This window comes from Salmo salar, chromosome 23 (assembly GCF_965601325.2).
Source record: "Salmo salar chromosome 23, fSalSal1, whole genome shotgun sequence".
In the NCBI taxonomy this organism is placed as follows: domain Eukaryota; kingdom Metazoa; phylum Chordata; class Actinopteri; order Salmoniformes; family Salmonidae; genus Salmo; species Salmo salar.
Genome location: NC_138313.1, coordinates 32008132 through 32028604, shown reverse-complemented (window position 1 = coordinate 32028604; position 20473 = coordinate 32008132). Strand labels below are relative to the sequence as shown.

The window sequence follows — 20473 nt, the reverse complement described above, 5'->3', positions numbered from 1 at the left end:
ATATGGGAATTGAAGTTAGACAGTACCTACACACAGCCTCCAAATCACTTAGGCTATATTGACATTTATAATTTAAAGGGACTTGTACACAAAGAAAGAATATGCAGTTTCACACAGTGTACTGTATTAGTTATTGGGGAAGGCAGGTTTTTGGGAAAGGCCACTATAGTGCATGCTGAAGTGAGATGTTGGCCAACTAAATATCCTTGATAAGGTAGTATTTGCATATCCTTTGATTATACAGCATGTTTGATACTCAGACATCGTACATAGTGATCAGATGTGAATAAAAAGCCTGAAATAATGATATGTGGGAATTTATTGGTTCACCTTAACAGACTATAGCAGCCTTTATTTCAATTTGGGTAGACTTCTCTGTTCTAAAAGGGAATGTTGATAGTATATGACTAATTTTGTCTTGCTCATGTAGTCCCCTCTTAAAACTATTACATCCTATAGCTGGAGAATCGACAATGAAGGAGTTGGACCAGACCTTCAAACAAGGAGCGATGTGAATATATTTTAATGTCATAAGCCAAACTCAGCAAGATAATCACTACAATTGACCAGAAAAAAAGTATTAAGACAGTGGGTAGCTTCTCTGAAGTGTATCACAAGACCTTTTCTTCTCTACTCCTCTCAGCGCCATGACACCAAATAGAACCTCCTTCCCCTGATGTTAAATAATTTAAAATATTCAAAGATATCATTTGAATTGTATGAACTTATAGATAAAAATACAACACCATCAAAAACTGTAGCATGATTAATTCAACTTTCACTTCATATAAAAAAAAACGATTGAAGAAAAAGACAACCAAGAAATGACAAGGGAGTTTTGTATGTGTGTGAGTGTCCTTGGATAGGCAAAATATATATATTTTAAGTATACATTTCCTAATCATGCAAGATACACATTTTTATGAAATACTCTGCACAGAACTTTTTAATTAGTACAATGTATGATTACAGGTGCTTTTTTCATTGCCATTCTGTATCTTAAATCAAAGCACTTTTCCAGGAAGGATATGTTCTGTGGATAACATCCCTGAAAGTTCTTCACTTTGTATTCACACTAATATGGTGCAGAAGAAACTCATGGAATGGCTCATCTACACTTGCAAGAAAGGAATGCGGGTTAGTTGGGATACAACCAAAACATGATGGGATCAGTTTAAAGTTGCTACTACATCGTGCTGGACCAGGCAGTGAGACGCGTTGAGTGTAACTAGACAGCAAGTACCTCTGAGCAAGTCATGAAAGGAAGAAGCCATTTAAATGATGACCATTCATGTTCATCATTGTGCCAATGCACATGTGGCGGCAGGGCAGTTCTGAGAGAAGAGAACACTGGAGTAAGATCGGTTTATGACTGTATATCAGTGACATGTAGGATGTATTGTATAGTGCGAGAGTTAGTGACACAGACACAAGAGGTTTGGATGATATGAAAGACAAATGTCTTGACTGACGACTTGTTTGCTTTGTCAAGAAAGGAATAGTAAACAAGAAGCCACATTGGTTAATACTGATTAAAAATAAAATGTATCAACTAAGTACCATTGATCTCCCAGAATGAAATTACGACTAGAATAGCCTTCCATCCCCATAGGTGATCTCAAACTAAGCCTATCAACACATAGGATAACTTTAACAGTTAAGTATGGAGAGCCTGCTATTATAGCAAAGCCACGTGAGAGGTGCTAGCGGCAATATGTGATATTTTCCGCAAGTTCTATATTACTTTGTCACTCATTTCAGATACTGTAGACATGCCTGAGGCAAGAGAGAGCGGCAGATGAGCAGTACAATATCCTTCCACGATTACAGCATAATCAAAGCGATAAAATCATACAATTGTAAAAAGACACCATTCTACCCATGTCTATAATAAGAGACAGAGCAAGGAAACCGGCCGATGTTCACTTTTGGAAAAGGTTGCAGAAACATACTTTTTTTTCGGGGAGTTCCAGCGTGTCTAAGTTCTGACCTGGTCAAAGTGTAACCGCCTGCATTCTCTTTTTCCTAATACACTCTTAGTGTAACTTTCCAGCTCAGGCATTTCAAATTCTTATAGGGATTGATATGTTACTGCGACACGGGTCAAACTGAAGCTTAGCATAGTTGAAGCATGGAGCAGTGACACCAGAGGGGAGGTCAGTCTCCTTCAGACATGAGGTCAGCTTAGAGCAGTTTAAAGTTGACATGGCATTTCCAACTTGGGCCAGTCAGAAGAAGTCACACATTCTATGGGACTATGGAGGAGAGTAGTAGTAACACGCTGATGTTTAATGCAACAGGGGGAAAGGCGGAGACACACGTCAGAAAACAAATACAAATCAAGACAGTAAAAACACAATTCAACCAACAACAAAAAGTCCAGTTGTCAGATTACATTACACGACCGTCACAGACTGTAATGACCATGAGAGAGAGAGTGGAGGGGGGAGCAGGGAAAAACAGTTTGAAACTAAAAGCGCACAGAGGGGGTTTGTATAGAGCAAATCAGTGAAACAGTGAAGGAGAAAGAGCAGTTCTGAGTGCAAGAGGGGCATCAAGGAAATGTGTGATTCTGAGGACTAATTAATAAGGTGAACCTGGGAGTGCCAGCCGCAGTGTTTGTAACATGATTACATGTGTTTCAGTGAGGGAGGGGCTGAGCAGGGGGTAGGGGGGCACCAAGGAGCTGTCAGACACAATCAGCACTGAGAGAAGGTCAGCTTGATCTCATCCAGCACATTCCTAAGCAGCCCCGGCTCGTCACATTTAGCGTCGATAGACACGGTCTGATCAGCCTGCGACGGACAGGGACACAGACAGAGAGGGCAAACGTTACAAGGATGTCTGAGGAGAAGATCTCATTTGAGTTAAATGGAGACCAATATTTGGATGTCTGGCCCCCTGACTGACGAGGAGGAAGGCAGCTACTTACAGTTTTGACCAGCAGACACACGTGGTGACCCTGGATTGACCTGCTGTACATGGAGGCACAGGAATCAATCCTCTCCACCACTGGTTGAGACGGGAACACAAACGTAAGCTCATTAAACAACTCAAAATCTAAAAAGGTCTTTATTTATCACATCATCATCTAAATGTTCATTCAAAGATGGAGATTTCTGCAAGACGACACAATGAACTACAAATCACCTCAATAAATGTCCACTCTCAACCTAATACCTCCCAATGCCCTACCCTCTCCCCCTGTATTCCCCAGTCCCTATCATATCCCACACCTTCCCCCCCTGCCTCCCCTTCCCCAGTCCCAGTGTACCCACCAGAGAAGTGGTGGTGGAAGCAGATCCTAGCCACTAGATGGTGGAAAGGCTGGTTGACTCCCTCCAGCTTCAGAGAGCTTCCCTTGAGGTCCCCTGACTCCAACAGCTTAGCATACGCGTCACTGTAAACAACAACAATCACATTCACTACGCATCACATACTAGCTCACAAGCAGTTTAATCTTAAATTCAGATCAGGGCACAACACACTAAGCCAATAGCTCCAAATCTACAGTTAGGTAACGTTCATTATTATTAAAAACAGCAGAATGAGGTTCTTTGGGGACAGCTAGCTGCACTGACCTGTAGCAGGGAGTGGTGATCAGGTATGAGGTGCAGGTAAAGTGCAGTTTAAAGTCTAGTTTCTCATGAGTGGAGGAATCCTCAGTCTGTGGGAGAACATTATAACAGCAGAAGGTTAACAATACACTTTTACAAGTGAGGGAAAAGGTCAGTAGAACCTTGAGCAGTGAAATAGACTGTACCCAGAGTCAAAGAGGGATAGTGGGGGAATGTGAGGGCTTTGTGGAGAGCAAGACTAACTCACCTTGACTATGAAGGTGAGGGTTCCCTTCAGTTTCTGGGGCATCACAATGCTCTGCACTGAGAAGATGAACCGTGCCTCGTTAGAGATCCCTGAGGAACAAGAGAGAGAAAAAATTGATTCGTTTGAATGTAAACTGGGAATTTGATTATTTGGATGGGAATTTAGCTCTTCTTTCAACAACAGTCTCCATAGCTTTTTCCTCCTCCCAGTCTCTCCTGCTTCCTCACCGGGGGGCAGTTGGAAGGGCACAGTGAGGCTGTCGTGTGGGCCGGCTCCCTCAGGCCGCTGCAGCTTGGAGTTGAGAGAGTCCATCACATTGAACTCCATGGACTTGATGAAACTGTCACACTTATTTTCAAAGATGACAGAGACCACCACCTGGCTACCGTCATGCAGGTTCCCCTGGATGTCACACACCTAAAGAGGGAAAGAGAGAGGGATGAAGCGGAGGTCAACCCACTCCGTAGCCAGCAGTAGTCACACAAGGAGCCCAGCAAATTGACTTGCATGCAAACCAGCAAATCGATTCAACCATTCCAATCCCAACATGAATCCCATGGGATTTTTATGAAGCAACCTGGAAACAGCACTGATAGGACAGTAGAATCGTAACATCACACACTCAAGAGGATGCCCCTGGCTTATGGTGTTGTGAATAACAGGGTTACATTTTCCAATATACACATGTCTCTGCATAACACCTTGGTTATCACAGGGTGATTAAGCCAGGGGGCACAGTCTGAGAAAAAGCACAACCACACAGAACATCTAGAAGATTCTCCTGTAAAACCCATAGCCTGCAGTTCACAGAACTTCAGCCAATACCTCATCAGCATCCTGCTTCATCTTGAAAGAGAGAAAAAGAGGGAGCATAAGGAGGGGTCCACTTACAGTATATACAGTGCATTCGGAAAGTATTCAGACCACTTGACTTTTCCCACGTTTTTTACGTTACAGCCTTATTCTAAAATGGATTACATTTTTATTTTCCCTCATCAATCTACACACTTCAATCTTGTTCTCCCATCTCCACAGAGGAACTCTGGAGTTCTGTCAGAGTGACCATAGGGTTCTTGGTCACCTCCCTGACCAAAGCCCTTCTTCACTGATTGCTCAGTTTGGCTGGGCAACCAGCTCTAGGAAGAGTCTTCGTGGTTCCAAACTTCTTCCATTTAAGAATGACGGAGGCCACTGTGTTCTTGGGGATCTTCAATGCTGCATACATTTTTTGGTACCCTTCCCAAGATCTGTGCCTCGGAGCTCTACGGACAATTCCTTCGACCTCATGGCTTGGTTTTTGCTCTGACATGCACTGTCAACTGTGGGACCTTTTCAGAGACAGGTGTGTGCCTTTCCAAATCATGTCCAATCAATTGAATTTACCACAGGTAGACTCCAATCAAGTTGTAGAAACATCTCAAGGATGATCAATGGAAACAGGATGCACCTGAGCTCAATTTTCGACTCTCATTGCAAAGGGACTGAATACTTATGTAAATAAGGTATTTCTGTTTTTAATTTTAATAAAATGTGCAAATATTTCTAAAAACCTGTTTTTGCTTTGTCATTATGGGGTATTGTGTGTAGATTGATTTTTTAAATCCATTTTAGAATACGGCTGTAATGTAACAAAATGTGGAAAAAGGGAAGGGGTCTGAATACTTTCTGAATGCACTGTATTATATATATATCAATGGTACGACTCCTCCCAGTTCCAATTTGAGTGGCTATTCACATAGAAGATACACAACAATAGTATACTCCTCCAGTGGACCCAAGCGTCTCGCTCCATCCCACTCACCATCTTGATGTAGGAGTTCTCAGCCAGCAGGGCGTAATTGGACATGGGCTGTAAAGAGAGAAGAGCCTGGTCATTTCTCACTCAATATGCAAACAAGCGAACCAGACCCAGGTCTGGATTATGTATATATCGGGAGTGTATACACACTGCATACTTGACATACTTGTGTCAAATTAATGGGTGAAGGTAGGGAAGTTTTATATGGACAGTATTGCGGGGGCACAACTAACCTGTACCCCCGCAAACAGACTCGGTACCCCCTGTATATAGTCTCGTTATTGTGTTACTTTTTACTTTAGTTTATTTGGTAAATATTTTCTTCTTGAACTGCACTGTTGGTTAAGGGCTTGTAAGTAAGCATTTCACAGGAAGGTCTACACTTGTTGTATTTGGCACATGTGACAAATAAAGTTGAATTTGATTTGATTTATGACTTGAACGTCCAGTGGACAGGGATTGGACTGAGTGGACAGACTAAAAGGTGATTGTTTACTGACTGGTAGAGGCTCCTCGTCCTCCACCGTGCCGTTCTGCACAGATTCATCTCTGGCTCCATCGCTATGGTGATGATGATGGTGCTTCTTCTTCTTCTTCTTGTCCTTCTCCTTTTTCTGCTTCTTCTTCTTGTGCTTCGAGGATTTCTGAGAGGGAAACAAGCAGGGGATGGTGTAAAGGGCAGTCTATTCAGAAAGAGGGAGGGAGAGTTTCTGTGCTCAGACAAGATCTGTCAAAATACAGTATCCTGTTGCGCTAGTCTTTAATGTAGAATCCTTAGTAATGAATGATGCTGTCGCTTGTATGTGTATGTTTTGTAAGGTTTATAAAATAAAATGTATCCTTAGTAACAGCTGAGATTTGTCTCGTGATTATGACATCATCAGTAAAGTGGAGTAACTCACAGTCTCTTCAGGCTCAGAGTCTGCGACCACGGCAACCACACCAGACTCAGCCTCAGGAGTGGAGGCAGGGGGAGCGTCCGTTACTGCTGCGGCCTCCTGTCACCACACACACAGCCCTCAAAGTTAGTATGGACACATTTAAAAGGATTATTGACATACGCTGTCATTTATTGATCATATACCAGTACAGGTGGTAATAGTTTGGGTTAGTCGTAATTTGTTTGTTGTTTTGAAGTTGTCAAATCCTGACATTGTTCCAATGGACCCATTGTCAATAGTATCCCTTCACATCTGTACTTAAATGGAACAATAATCGACTCAAAAAACAGAAATACAGAAACATGTTCTGACAGGATGTGTGAACTGTGAAGTCACATTTGGGTGGCTGCTAGACGTAGCTTATTTCCTGAGGGCAGACAGTTGGTGTGGTGTAAACACAAAATCAACATGCAGAGCCCCGCGAACAAGGTATATCTAATGATCAGATTCTGCTTGAAACAGTCCCATACAGTAGTTCAGAACAGAGGACAGAGAGTGTGGGGTCACAGAGCTAAACTTTATGAACTAGTCTGGCTTTAAACTGAATACTGTACTGTTGTCATTAGTCTTCCACCTGGTCTAACACACGCAGAGTCACACACAGAGTCACACACAGAGTCACACACACTCAGTATGTAGTCAAAAACAGTCTATATGTAGTCATACTACACATGAAGAGCTGTGCTGTTGTTGCATTGGTTTAATAGGAACAACAAGAACCGTCAGCATGATTCCAGACACTGAGGCCCCTGAACTTGACAACAACAACTGTGACCCCACCACTGACGAGAAACAGACACACCGAGCAAAACCAAAACAGAGAGAACCAACATTAAAAACACGACAGGCCCAGAATGAGTAGGGTTACGTGACCTCAGAAAGAGAGGCAGTAATGCAAGGGTGAAAGAGAAAAGTGGATGGAAGGAAGGAAGGAAAGAACCACGCATGGCGAAGATGATCAGACAAGAGCAGAGGATGGATGAAGAGGTACTGTTAGAACACAAATAAATGACAACAAGGACAAGGAGTGACTAAGAGAGAGAGAGAGAGAGAGAGAGAGGAACTCAACCTGAGGGTCGGAGGGCACTGGAGCATTTGAGAGCCAGAAATCCAGATCCGAAGTCTACAACAGTGAGGGAGGGAGAGGGAGCAAGAGCACGGGGGGGATAGAGAGGTTAACATTTTAGCACTACCGCTTCATGAAAATGGATACAGAGATTACACTGTTATTTTCATGAATAAATCAAGTATTTCAAGATAGTGACTAGACATACTGCAATCTTAGAACAAATACTGATTGATACTTGATTTAATCTTTATTGCTGATAGGATGGTGAGGGGCCTTGAAAGAAGCAATGACAATGATTGATAAATGAAAATGACCAAAGAAATGTGTTTGCTTGACAGATTATCTTATATACATTTAATTCAATCAAATTCTTAGATTAGTTAAAAATGATTTAGTGTCAGTCTTAATTCTTCGATACCCTACACAGAATGACATTGTGCAAATCTTGTCCCTGTAAAAAAGGTAGTCCATCCCTTTGTGATGTCATACCTCCGGTGTGGAGGCAGGAGGCTGGGCTGCCACATCGTTGGTCACTTCTGAGTGGACAGGCTCCTCTGACCCAGCCTCCATAAGATCCTCCCCTTCCTCTTGTTTGCGTTTCTTCTTCTTCTTCTCTTTACCCTTCTACAATGACAACAAAAACACTCCTTAAGACAATAAGGTCACAAAAAACAGAGATGTCAAAAATATGAAAAATATTCCAAGGACATAAAGAATAGGGCCTCACCTTCCTCTCCTTGTCCTTCTTCTCCTTTCCGCACTTCTTCTTGGGCTCTGAAGCGACCTCCAACCCCTCCCCATCCTCTACGGGGCTCTTGAGGACCTCATCGGGACGGTGTGTCCTGACTGGCAGCTTTTTCTCGCTGTCTGCCAGGGGCCTGAGAGCACAGAGAGGAGACACATAAAACCACAGCCCTGGGTGTACATGGTGATTCTGGTCAAACTACAGCCATCGGCTGTTTCTCAATAGTCTTAACTAGCCTCCTTTCCTCCATAACCACTGATCTGGGAGGAAAAGACAGGTTATAAGCAGCATGGTGAAAACCTATCCAGTCGATTCACTTACTCAATTCCAGTGAAAGAAAGGAGATTAGGAAAGGAAGCTAGTTGAGACAAGTCCATCCACTCCACTCAGGTGCATGACATTTCAAACGCAAACTTACTCAGCACAAACCTTTAACACGTTTATCCAATATCAGAACTGGATTGATGCCTCTGTTGGTGACTGCAGTAACTGAGTAAGTTTACATGCACAGTAATAATTTGATATTAAACTGATTATGGCAGCAGGCAGATTATGCAATAGTCATGTAAACACTACTCTGCTCATCTTAAATCGGCGAACAGTCAAAATCAAAGTAAGTATATGCCGATTAAAACACCTGGTTTTCTGAGCAATCTTTCAAATTATTAGGACATATAAACACCTTAAATCGGCATTCTAGCAGTGCATTTGATCTGCATGTGCTAGCAGCAGCCGAGCGAGCCTCCCTCTTTAGCGAGAGTGAAGTGAGTTCGGGACAACTGAATGTATGCGTCTTAGAAGTAGTTTACACATTCAAACTTTATATGTCCTCAGAATGGTCACTGGGGTAGAATGTTTATTTTGATAGGGGATGTCCTGCATTGATCAGAGTGACATCAGGTAGATGGATTTCAGATGTGTCCATGTAAACAGGATTATGTGACATTTTTGTTCTTGCAAAGCATGTAAACGTTTTAATTGAACTATTATATTAATCTGACTATCCACAATAATCACATTGTTACCATACTCAGTAACTAACGATTCACATTATGTTGAAGAAGATCCATGGATTGGGTGAGGATTTGATTTGGGGATTTGACTGAGAAAATCAGCAGTTCCACTGAGAAATCCATAAACTCTCATCTTATCACATCAATCTGTTCATGTCAGTGAGAAGTGAGAGCGCTTTTCTTCAGCTCCAGCCACAAAGTGGGCACATTAACAGAGTTTTGTATGGAGGGAATGCTGATATTCTGAAGTGAGCTTGTAGAAGGTTTCAAATGGAGGAGGGGTGAGCAGGAGGAGAGTGTGTTGTTGAAAACAAGGATCAAACTTCAAACTGTAAAAGTCACATCATGCCCAAACACAGACAGAGAGAGAGACAGAGAGAAAGCAGATCAGTCAGTCGAGAGTCCAGGCCCAGACGGAGCTTTTCCTGGGGCTGGGAAGGTACTCACCTGTGAGATGCCACCAGCAAACTGCACAGTCAAGAGGACAGATGTGTGTGTGCGTGCATAAGAGAGACAGAGGGAAAGAACCACAGAGCAGAGCACAGCACAGTGAGAGGGAGTGTGTGAGGATGAAGAGGACCAGGCCAGCACCAGCCTCTCATCAGTGGAGCCAGGAAGAGATTATACACCCCCACAGAGTAGATAATAACACAGTCAGGTTATATATCCTACACTTTCATACTAATCCATTAGTGGACATCTGTAATACAGAGAGAGGTCAGTGACGATGAGTGAACTCACTTGTCCAGGTCGATGTTCAAAGCTTTGTGGGGGTCGTTGGGATCTTTGTCATCGTCATCACTGGGCAAGGCATTCTGAGACAGGAAGAGAATGGAGTTAGTGACAGAGCAAAACAACATCCTTGCATATGCGATTATTATCAAAGGTATGCCACATTTCTATTATCTGCAATACTCTGAACCACCTATGAAAGTGCCTGGCCTCTACCCCTGGCCTACTGTACCTCTGGCATCTCTTCAGTGACGATGTCCACCATGTGTGCGGGGGTGATGTCCTCCTCGCTCTCTGGGCCCGAGTCCCCCCTCCTCTGCCGGCCCTTCTCCCTCCTCTTCTTCTTGTCCTTCTTCTTCGCCTTGTTTTTCTCCCGACGCTCCTCTTCCAGCTTCACATACTGGTCTGACATTGGCATCCCTAAACCCAACGGGAAGGAGAAAGGAAGAGAAAGAGGAAGTGGGGTCAAGTTATTACACAGAAAGAAAAAGGCGAGACAGAAAGAGGTACAGAAGAGGGATTTAGTTATGACAGAGGCGAAGAGAGAAAGAGGGATACGGGTTAGGTTTGGAGTCCTGTGTGCAGATCCACTGACTGATACAGTGTACTTCGAAATCAATTGGTTATTAAGTAGTGGCCAGAGAAACTGACCTGGGACTTTGAGAGGCACACTGAGGTCAATCTGCACCACTGGAATGTGCTCCACACCAACAGCCTCCTGGTATACCTGCGCACACACAATAACATAGGGATGTGAATGGGCTTCTAGCCAATTTAATTATTTTGATTCTAAGACGTTGGGGGATGGGGGTGCTAACTAGTTAACCATAAGGTTGCAAGATTGAATCCCTGAGCTGACAAGGTAAAAATCTGTCGTTCTGCCCCTGAACAAGGCAGTTAGCCTAGGAACGGTGGGTTGTCATTGAAAATAAGAATGTGTTCTTAACTGACTTACCTACTTAAATAAAGGTCCAAAAAAAATTAAAAAAATTACTAAAAAATATATATATATACAAAAAAAAATATATAAAATAATAAAAATAAAATAAAAAAACAATCGGCCAAATCGGCGTCCAAAAATACCGATTTCCGATTGTTATGAAAACTTGAAATCGTCCCTAATTAAAAGACCATTCCGATTAATCGGTTGACCTCTAATATACACACACACACACACAGTACTAGTCAAAAGTTGACACACCTACTCATGCAAGGGTTTTTCTTTATTTTTCTATTTTCTAAATAGTGAAGACAAAATTATGAAATAACATATGGAATCATGTAGTAACCAAAATAAAAAAATAAAAAAGTGTTACACTTTCAAAATATATTTTTCAAAGTAGCCACCCTTTGCCTTGATGACAGCTTTGCACACTCTTGGCATTCTCTCAACCAGCTTCACCTGGAATGCATTTCCAACAGTCTTGAAGGAGTATATGCTGAGCACTTGTTCGATGCTTTTCCTTCACTCTGCGGTCCAACTCATCCCAAACCATCTCTATTGGGTTGAGGTCGGGTGATTGTGGAGGCCAGGTCATCCGATGGAGCACTTCATCACTCTCCTTCTTGGTCAAATAGCCCTTACACAGCCTGGAGGTGTGTTTTGGGTCATTGTCCTGTTGAAAAACAAATGATAGTGGGACTAAGTGCAAACCAGATGGGATGGCGTATCACTGTAGAATGCCGCTGGTAGCCATGCTGGTTAAGTGTGCCTTGAATTCTAAATAAATCACTGACAGTGTCACCAGCAAAGCACCCCCACACCTCATCCTCCACGGTGAGAATCACAAATGCGGAGATCATCCGTTCACCTACTCTGCGTCTCACAAAGACACGGCAGTTGGAACCAAAAATCTCAAATTTGGACTCATCAGACCAAAAGGACAGATTTCCACCAGTCTAATGTCCATTGCTCCTGTTTCTTGGCCCAAGCAAGTCTCTTTTTCTTATGGGTGTCTTTTAGTAGTGATTTATTTGCAGCAATTCGACCATGAAGGCCTGATCCATGCAATCTCCTCTGAACAGTTGATGTTGAGATGTCTATTACTTAAACTGTGTTAAGCATTTATTTGGGCTGCAATTTCTGAGGCTGGTACCTCTAATGAACTTATCCTCTGCAGCAGAGATAACTCTGGGTCTTCCATTCCTGTTGTGGTCCTCATGAGAGCCAGTTTCATCATAGCGCTTGATGGTTTCTGCGACTGCACTTGAAGAAACGTTCAAAGTTCTTGAAATGTTCCGGATTGACTGACCTTCATGTCTTAAAGTAATGATAGACTGTCGTTCCTCTTTACTTATTTGAGCTGTTATTGCCATAATATGGACTTGGTCTTTTACCAAATAGGCCTATCTTCTGTATATCATCCCTACCATGTCACAACACAACTGATTGGCTCAAACGCATTAAGAAGGAAAGAAATCCCACAAATTAACAAGGCACACCTGTTAATTGAAATGCATTCCAGGTGACTACCTCATGGAGCAGGTTGTGAGAATGCCAAGCGTGTGCAAAGCTGTCATCAAGGCAAAGGGTGGCTACTTTGAAGAATCACAAAAACACTTTTTTGTTAAGTACATGATTCCATGTGTTATTTAATAGTTTTGATGTCTTCACTATTACTGTACAATGTAGAAAATAGCATAAATAAAAACCCTTGAATGAGTAGGTGTGTCCAAACGTTTGACTGGTACTGTATATTTAAGTGGTTTGAAATGTGTAATGAATTACATTTCTGTAAGAGTCAGGTTAACACATAAGACGAGCAGCCGATTGGGTGATGATGCAGTGCGTACCTTCTGAGAGGACGGGGAGGCCTTGATGTAGAAGGGGTTGTTGGCCTGCTCTGCCTTCCTTACTTCTCTCCTCTGTTGGGAGGGAGAAACAGTATCAAGTCAGTCATATGAAAATGCTGTGGTGTTTACCGGTGTACCTCTTCAGTGTCTGACTGTTTTAGTATCACCAAAGATTTAACAACAGATCAACTGTTGAAAGAATTAAGGAGCTTGTATCTCAATGCATAGACAGCACGGATTATTGGCTTGTAAATTCCCATCTTACCTTAGCCAGTTCCTTCTCGTCCACTTCAGTGTAGCGTGGCTTGGTGTGTCTGGACTCCTCCTTGGCAAACACAGCCTTGCCCTTGGTCTTCCTACCCTCATCCTCAGACTCGCTCCCAGACGGAGGCTCGTTGATCCACACATCCAGGTCCAGACTGGGGACAAAACCGAGACAATAAATTCTCTGTCCGCATTTATAAAATTGTACCGAATCATCCAGTTGTTTTTATACGGTATGACTTTGCTCGCATAAAAATTGTGAATGGAAATGTAGTTACAAACAGCATATACAACAAAGCTACTTTGTATTATCTAAAATTGTCCAACGGGCTGCATAAAGTACACTGAACAAAAATTTAAAAACACAACATGCAACAATTTCAAAGATTTTACTGAGTTACAGTTCATACTGTGCATTCGGAAAGTAATCAGACCCCTTGAGTTTTTCCACATTGTTACGTTGAATACATTTTTTCCCCTCATCATTCTACACACAATACCCCATAAGGTATATCATTTATTTTTATTTGTTTTAATCTAAACAGAAATACCTTATTTACATACGAACAGTTGAAGTCGGAAGTTTACATACACTTATGTTGGAGTCATTAAACCCCGTTTTTCAACCACTCCACAAATTTCTTGTTAACAAACTATTGTTTTGGCAAGTCGGTTAGGACATCTACTTTGTGCATGACACGAGACATTTTTCCAACAATTGTTTACAGACAGATTATTTCACTGTATCACAATTCCAGTGGTTCAGAAGTTTACATACAGTCATGGCCAAAAGTTTTGAGAATGACACAAATATACATTTTCACAAAGTCTGCTGCCTCAGTTTGTATGATGGCAATTTGCATATACTCTAGAATGTGATGAAGAGTGATCAGATGAATTGCAATTAATTGCAAAGTCCCTCTTTGCCATGCAAATGAACTGAATCCCCCCAAAACATTTCCACTGCATTTCAGCCCTGCCACAAAAGGACCAGCTGACATGTCAGTGATTCTCTCGTTAACACAGGTGCGAGTGTTGACGAGGACAAGGCTGGAGATCACTCTGTCATGCTGATTGAGTTTGAATAACTTGCACCTAAATCAACCACTTATCAGATCATCAAGAACTTCAAGGAGAGTGGTTCAATTGTTGTGAAAAAGGATTCAGGCCCAAGAAAGTCCAGCAAGCACCAGGACCGTCTCCTAAAGTTGATTCAGCTGCGGGATCGGGGCACCACCAGTACAGAGCTTGCTCAGGAATGGCAGCAGGCAGATGTGAGTGCATCTGCACGCACAGTGAGGCGAAGACTTTTGGAAGATGGCTTGGTGTCAAGAAGGGCAGCAAAGACGCCACTTCTCTCCAGGAAAAACATCAGAGATAGACTGATATTCTGCAAAAGGTACAGGGATTGGACTGCTGAGGACTGGGGTAAAGTCATTTTCTCTGATGAATCCCCTTTCCGATTGTTTGGGGCATCCGGAAAAAAGCTTGTCCGGAGAAGACAAGGTGAGCGCTACCATCAGTCCTGTGTCATGCCAACAGTAAAGCATCCTGAGACCATTCATGTGTGGGGTTGCTTCTCAGCCAAGGGAGTGGGCTCCCTCACAATTTTGCCTAAGAACACAGCCATGAATAAAGAATGGTACCAACACATCCTCCGAGAGCAACTTCTCCCAACCATCCAGGAACAGTTTGGTGACAAACAATGCCTTTTCCAGCATGATGGAGCACCTTGCCATAAGGCAAAAGTGATAACTAAGTGGCTCGGGAAAGAAAAAAACATCAATATTTTGGGTCCATGGCCAGGAAACTCCCCAGACCTTAATCCCATTGAGAACTTGTGGTCAATCCTCAAGAGGCGGGTGGACAAACAAAAAGCCACAAATTCTGACAAACTCCAAGCATTGATTATACAAGAATGGGCTGCCATCAGTCAGGATGTGGCCCAGAAGTTAACTGACAGCATGCCAGGGCGGATTGCAGAGGTCTTGAAAAAGAAGGGTCAACACTGCAAATATTGACTCTTTGCATCAACTTCATGAAATTGTCAATAAAAGCCTTTGACACTTGTGAAATGCTTGTAATTATACTTCAGTATTCCATAGTAACATCTGACAAAATATCTAAAGACACTGAAGCAGCAAACTTTGTGGAAATTAATATTTGTGTCATTCTCAAAACTTTTGGCCACGACTGTACACAAAGTTAACTGACTTTAAACAGCTTGGAAAATTCTAGAAAATAACGTCATGGCTTTAGAAGCTTCTGATAGGCTAATTGACATCATTTGAGTCAATTGGAGGTGTACCTGTGGATGTATTTCAAGACCTACCTTCACACTCAGTGCCTCCTTGCTTGACATCATGGGAAAATTAAAATCAGCCAAGACCTCAGAAAATAAATTGTAGACCTCCACAAATCTGGTTCATCCTAGGGAGCAATTTCCAAATGCCTGAAGGTACCACATTCATCTGTACAAACAATAGTACGCAAGTATAAACACAATGGGACCACGCAGACGTCATACCGCTCAGGAAGGAGACGGGTTCTGTCTCCTAGAGATGAACGTACTTTGGTGCGAAAAGTGCAAATCAATCCCAGAACAACAGCAAAAGGACCTTGTGAAGATGCTGGAGGAAACAGGTACAAAAGTATCTATATCCACAGTAAAACGAGTCCTATATCGACATAACCTGAAAGACCGCTCAGCAAGGAAGAAGCCACTGCTCCAAAACCACCATAAAAATAGCCAGACTATGGTTTGCAACTGCACATGGGGACAAAGATCGTACTTTTTGGAGAAATGTCCTCTGGTCTGATGATATATTGAAGCAACATCTCAAGACATCAGTCAGGAAGTTAAAGCTTGCTCGCAAATGGGTCTTCCAAATGGACAATGACCCCAAGCATATTTCCAAAGTTGTGGCAAAATGGCTTAAGGACAACAAAGTCAAGGTATTGGAGTGGCCATTACAAAGCCCTGACTTCAACCCTATAGAAAATTTGTTGGCAGAACTGAAAAGGTGCGTGCGAGCAAGGAGGCCTACAAACCTGACTCAGTCACACCAGCTCTGTCAGGAGGAACGGGCCAAAATTCACCCAAATTATTGTGGGAAGGTTGTGGAAGGCTACCCGAAACATTTGACCCAAGTTAAACAATTTAAAGGCAATGCTACCAAATACTAATTGTATGTAAATTGTATGTAAGTGTATGTAAACTTCTGACTCACTGGGAATGTGATGAAAGAAATTGTGGATTAAATGTCAGGAATTGTAAAAAAAAAAAACTGAGTTTAAATGTATTTAGCGAAGGTGTATGTAGACCCTTTGCTACGAGACTCAAAATTGAGCTCCAGTGTATCCTGTTTCAAATGATAATCCTTGAGATGTTTCTACAACTTGATTGGAGTCCACCTGTGGTAAATTCAATTGATTGGATATAGTTTGGAAAGGCACACACCTGTCTATATAAAAGGTCCCACATTTGACAGTGCATGTAAGAGCAAAAACCATGACATGAGGTCGAAGGCACAGATCTGGGAAAGGGTACCAAAACTGTCTGCAGCATTGAAGGTCCCCAAGAACACAGTGGCCTCCATCAATCTTAAATGGAAGAAATTTGGAACCACCAAGACTCTTCCTAGAGCTGGCAGCCCGGCCAAACTGAGGGGGAGAAGGGCTATGGTCAGGGAGGTGACCAAGAACCTGATGGTCACTCTGACAGAGTTCCTCTGTGGTGATGGGAGAACCTTCCAGAAGGACAACCATCTGTGCAGCATTCCACCAATCAGGCCTTTATGGTAGAGTGGTCAGTAAAAAGGCACATGACATCCCGCTTGGAGATTGCCAAAAAGACTCTCAGATCACAAGAAATAAGATTTTCTGGTCTGATGAAACCAAGATTGAACTTTTTGGCCTAAATGCCAAGTGTCACGTCTGGAGGAAACCTGGCACCATCCCTACGGTGAAGTATGGTAGTGGCAACTAGGGTTGCAAAGGGTCGGAAACTTTTCTGGAAATTTTCCATGGGTAGTTAAGCCCGGGAATTTGGGGAATTTTGCTTAAAATCATCAAAAAAGTTAGCTTATAACAGTGAACCTTTTTTGTGGGATACACATAAAGCAATTCTAGGTCTTGTGGCATATTTTGGTTAAACTATCCCCAACTCAATGGAATTGCAACCCTTTGCATGCACAGTGCATTCTTCCATCAAGTGTACAGCTGATTCTCAAGATCTTGCACACTAATGAGATGCTATTGAGCCCACACTACTACACTGTCTGAGCCAAGGACTACATGCTTTTGATTACAATACTGGGTGGGGTGAACATATCTTATATGACATACATGATTTTTTTGTTAACTAGTAAATAGTAGCCTACAAAGTGTGTTTAAATCATTTCTAACTTGTTAACAATTTCTGCTAGTTAGTTTTTGCTACCATGTGGGTTTTAGCTTGCTTGAGCCTGCTAACTGAGGAGTGTTAATTCACCTGTTTCCATACATGTTTCATTTTAAAACATTTATCTTACAAAGGAGTTGTTTAATCTAACTGCTTAACTATTTATCTGTACATGGAATTGTGGATTGTTTCTTTTTTACTCTTTTTTTCTACACTTTACAGGAAAATGCCACAGGCACCATCTGATGTGTGGAGACATTTCACTGCAGCTAATGGAGAAGGAAAAGCTGTGTAACGTTTGCAAATACTGTGCCAAATCATATGTAACAAATGCAACAAAGATGCAGAATCATCTGGCCAAGTGCATAAAGTTCCCTCAGCACTCACAAAAAGCAACCTCTGACAAAAGTCCCTCTACTTCTAGTCGAGGTGAAAATTATTAATCAGAAACCTTATTGATTGCAACAGCTTATGGTCCTGCTGGAATCATATTTTTTTTGACTCTATGGGGGAACGAAGTCAGAAATGCTGATAATGTCTTGCTCGAGCTGTGTATGCAACTGGTTCACCTCTGATGCTCACAGGCAATATGTATTGGAAGACATTTCTGTATGTTTCTTCACAAGCATACACCCCTCCAACCAGACATGCTTTATCTACTAATTTGCTGTATGCAGAGTTCAACAGAGTTCAAGTGAAGGTCAAGCAAATTATAGAGAAAACCGACTGTATTGCAATCATCTCTGATGGGTGGTCGAATGTTTGTGGGCAAGGAATAATTAAATACATAATCTCCACCCCTCAACCAGTATTCTACAAGAGCACAGACACAAGGGAAAACAGACACACCGGTCTCTACATTGCAGATGAGCTGAAGGCAGTAGTCAATGACCTTGGACCACAAAAGGTATTTGGACTGGTGACAGACAATACTGCGAACATGAAGGCTGCTTGGTCTAAAGTGGAGGAGTCCTACCCTCACATCATACCCATTGGCTTTGCTGCTCATGCATTGAATCTGCTCCTCAAGGACATCATTGCACTGAAACAATGGATACACTCTACAAGAGAGCCAAGGAAATGGTTAGGTATGTGAAGGGTCATCAAGTTATTGCAGCGATCTACCTCACTAAGCAAAATGAGAAGAATAAGAGCACCACATTGAAGCTGCCCAGCAACACCCTTTGGGGTGGTGTTGTCATCATGTTTGACAGTCTCCTGGAGGGGAAGGAGTCTCGCCAAGAAATAGCCATATCAGTCTGCCAATATGGACAGCCCTATCAAGAGGATCCTCCTGGATGATGCATTTTGGGAGAGGGTGGTAAGCAGCCTGAAACCTATAGCAGATGCCATTGCACGGATTGAGGGAGACAATGCCATCCTGTCTGATGTTCAGACTCTACTTGCAGATATAAGAGAAGACATCCGTACTGCCCTGCCCACTTCACTGTTGCTCCAAGCAGAGGAAACTGCAGTTCTGAAACGCATCAAAAAGCGTGAAGACTTCTGCCTGAAGACCATACACGCCGCAGTATACATGTTGGACCCCAAGTATGCTGGCAAGAGCATCCTCTCTGGTGCAGAGATCAACAAGGGCTATGGTGTAATCACTACTGTGTCTCACCACCTTGGCCTGGATGAGGGCATGGTTCTTGGCAGTCTGGCAAAGTACACTTCCAAGCAAGGGCTTTGGGATGGAGATACAATATGGCAGTCGTGCCAACATATATCTCATCAGCCACCTGGTGGAAGGGAGTTTGTGGATCTGAAGCGCTTTCCCCTGTTGCTTCCATCATCCTCCAAATCCCACCAACATCAGCCACCTCAGAGCGCAACTGGTCCTTGTTTGGGAACACACACACCAAAGCACGCAACAGGCTTGAAAAATAGGTGGCCATCCGGGCAAATTTGAGGCTTTATGAGCCTGACAACGAGCCATCCTCAACAAGGTTGGAAGGTGAAGATGAGGCTTCAGAGTCTGATGTTCAAGAGGTGTACATTGAGGACGTCCAGGAAGACATGGAAGCCTGAGAGGAAGACAACCAAAGCTTTAGTTTCTAGACTATCATTTTACAGATGTATGTTAAATGTTTGTGGGAGATGTTATGGATCATTCAATATTCCCTTTCTTTTGTTGTTCAGTGAAATCATCCCATGTGAAGAGTCAACTCACTTAAAGTTCAATTCGTAACTAAATTGTTTTTTAATATTTCTATTGGAAGGATTTAATCATTTGCAATTATGTCTACTTATGATAAGGTAAAATGTTTGTTTCTGTCTCCATAAGATATGGTAAATATATCCAATGCAAAAGAAATCTACATTTAAATGGTATTAATATTCATTTGCATATATTTCCGTTAATTCACATATATTCCCGTTAATTCCCACGGAACGTTTCCACCTCTGAATACTCCCCAAAATGTGCAACCCTAGTGGAAGCATCATGCTGTGGGATGTTTTTCAGTGGCAGGGACTGGGAAACTAGTCAGGATCAAGGGAAAGATGAACAGAGCAAAGTAGAGAGAGATCCTTGATTTAAACCTGCTCCAGAGTGCACAGGACCTCAGACTGGGGGCGAAGGTTCACCTTCCAACAGGACAACGACCCTAAGCACACAGCCCTATCCCATCTGGACTAAAATAATGTCTATCTAAGAATGCTGTTCATTGACTACAGCTCAGCATTCAACACCATAGTACCCTCCAAGCTCATCATCAAGCTGGAGAACCTGGGTCTCAACCCCACCCTGTGCAAATGTGTCCTGGACTTTGACGGGCCGCCCCCAGGTGGTGAAGGTAGGAAACATCTCCACTTCACTGATCCTCAACAATGGGGCCCCACAAGGGTGCGTGCTCAGCCCCCTCCTGTACTCCCTGTTCACCCACGAC

The 20473-nt window shown here is 42.6% G+C and overlaps 1 protein-coding gene across 7 annotated transcripts in view; it reads right to left on the bottom strand.

Moving 5' to 3' along the window:
* Positions 1-507: 507 nt before the first annotated feature.
* LOC106584401 (AP-3 complex subunit delta-1) overlaps positions 508-20473 on the bottom strand; it is a 41634-nt gene continuing 21668 nt past the window's right edge. The window contains exons 17-35 of one of the 7 annotated variants that reach the window (XM_014169676.3): positions 13182-13335; positions 12917-12988; positions 10775-10850; positions 10356-10543; positions 10133-10206; positions 9839-9859; positions 8361-8511; positions 8123-8257; positions 7634-7687; positions 6526-6621; positions 6124-6267; positions 5627-5674; positions 4651-4671; positions 4053-4242; positions 3826-3914; positions 3582-3667; positions 3279-3400; positions 2933-3012; positions 508-2795 (exon numbers count right to left, since the gene is read on the bottom strand). In XM_014169676.3, the coding sequence (XP_014025151.2) occupies positions 2700-2795; positions 2933-3012; positions 3279-3400; positions 3582-3667; positions 3826-3914; positions 4053-4242; positions 4651-4671; positions 5627-5674; positions 6124-6267; positions 6526-6621; positions 7634-7687; positions 8123-8257; positions 8361-8511; positions 9839-9859; positions 10133-10206; positions 10356-10543; positions 10775-10850; positions 12917-12988; positions 13182-13335 (1897 nt within the window). In that variant the 3' untranslated portion in view covers positions 508-2699. The remainder of the gene's footprint in view (positions 2796-2932; positions 3013-3278; positions 3401-3581; positions 3668-3825; positions 3915-4052; positions 4243-4650; positions 4672-5626; positions 5675-6123; positions 6268-6525; positions 6622-7633; positions 7688-8122; positions 8258-8360; positions 8512-9838; positions 9860-10132; positions 10207-10355; positions 10544-10774; positions 10851-12916; positions 12989-13181; positions 13336-20473) is intronic. The other 6 variants (XM_014169677.3, XM_014169680.3, XM_014169679.3 and 3 more) reach the window with 6 other exon arrangements.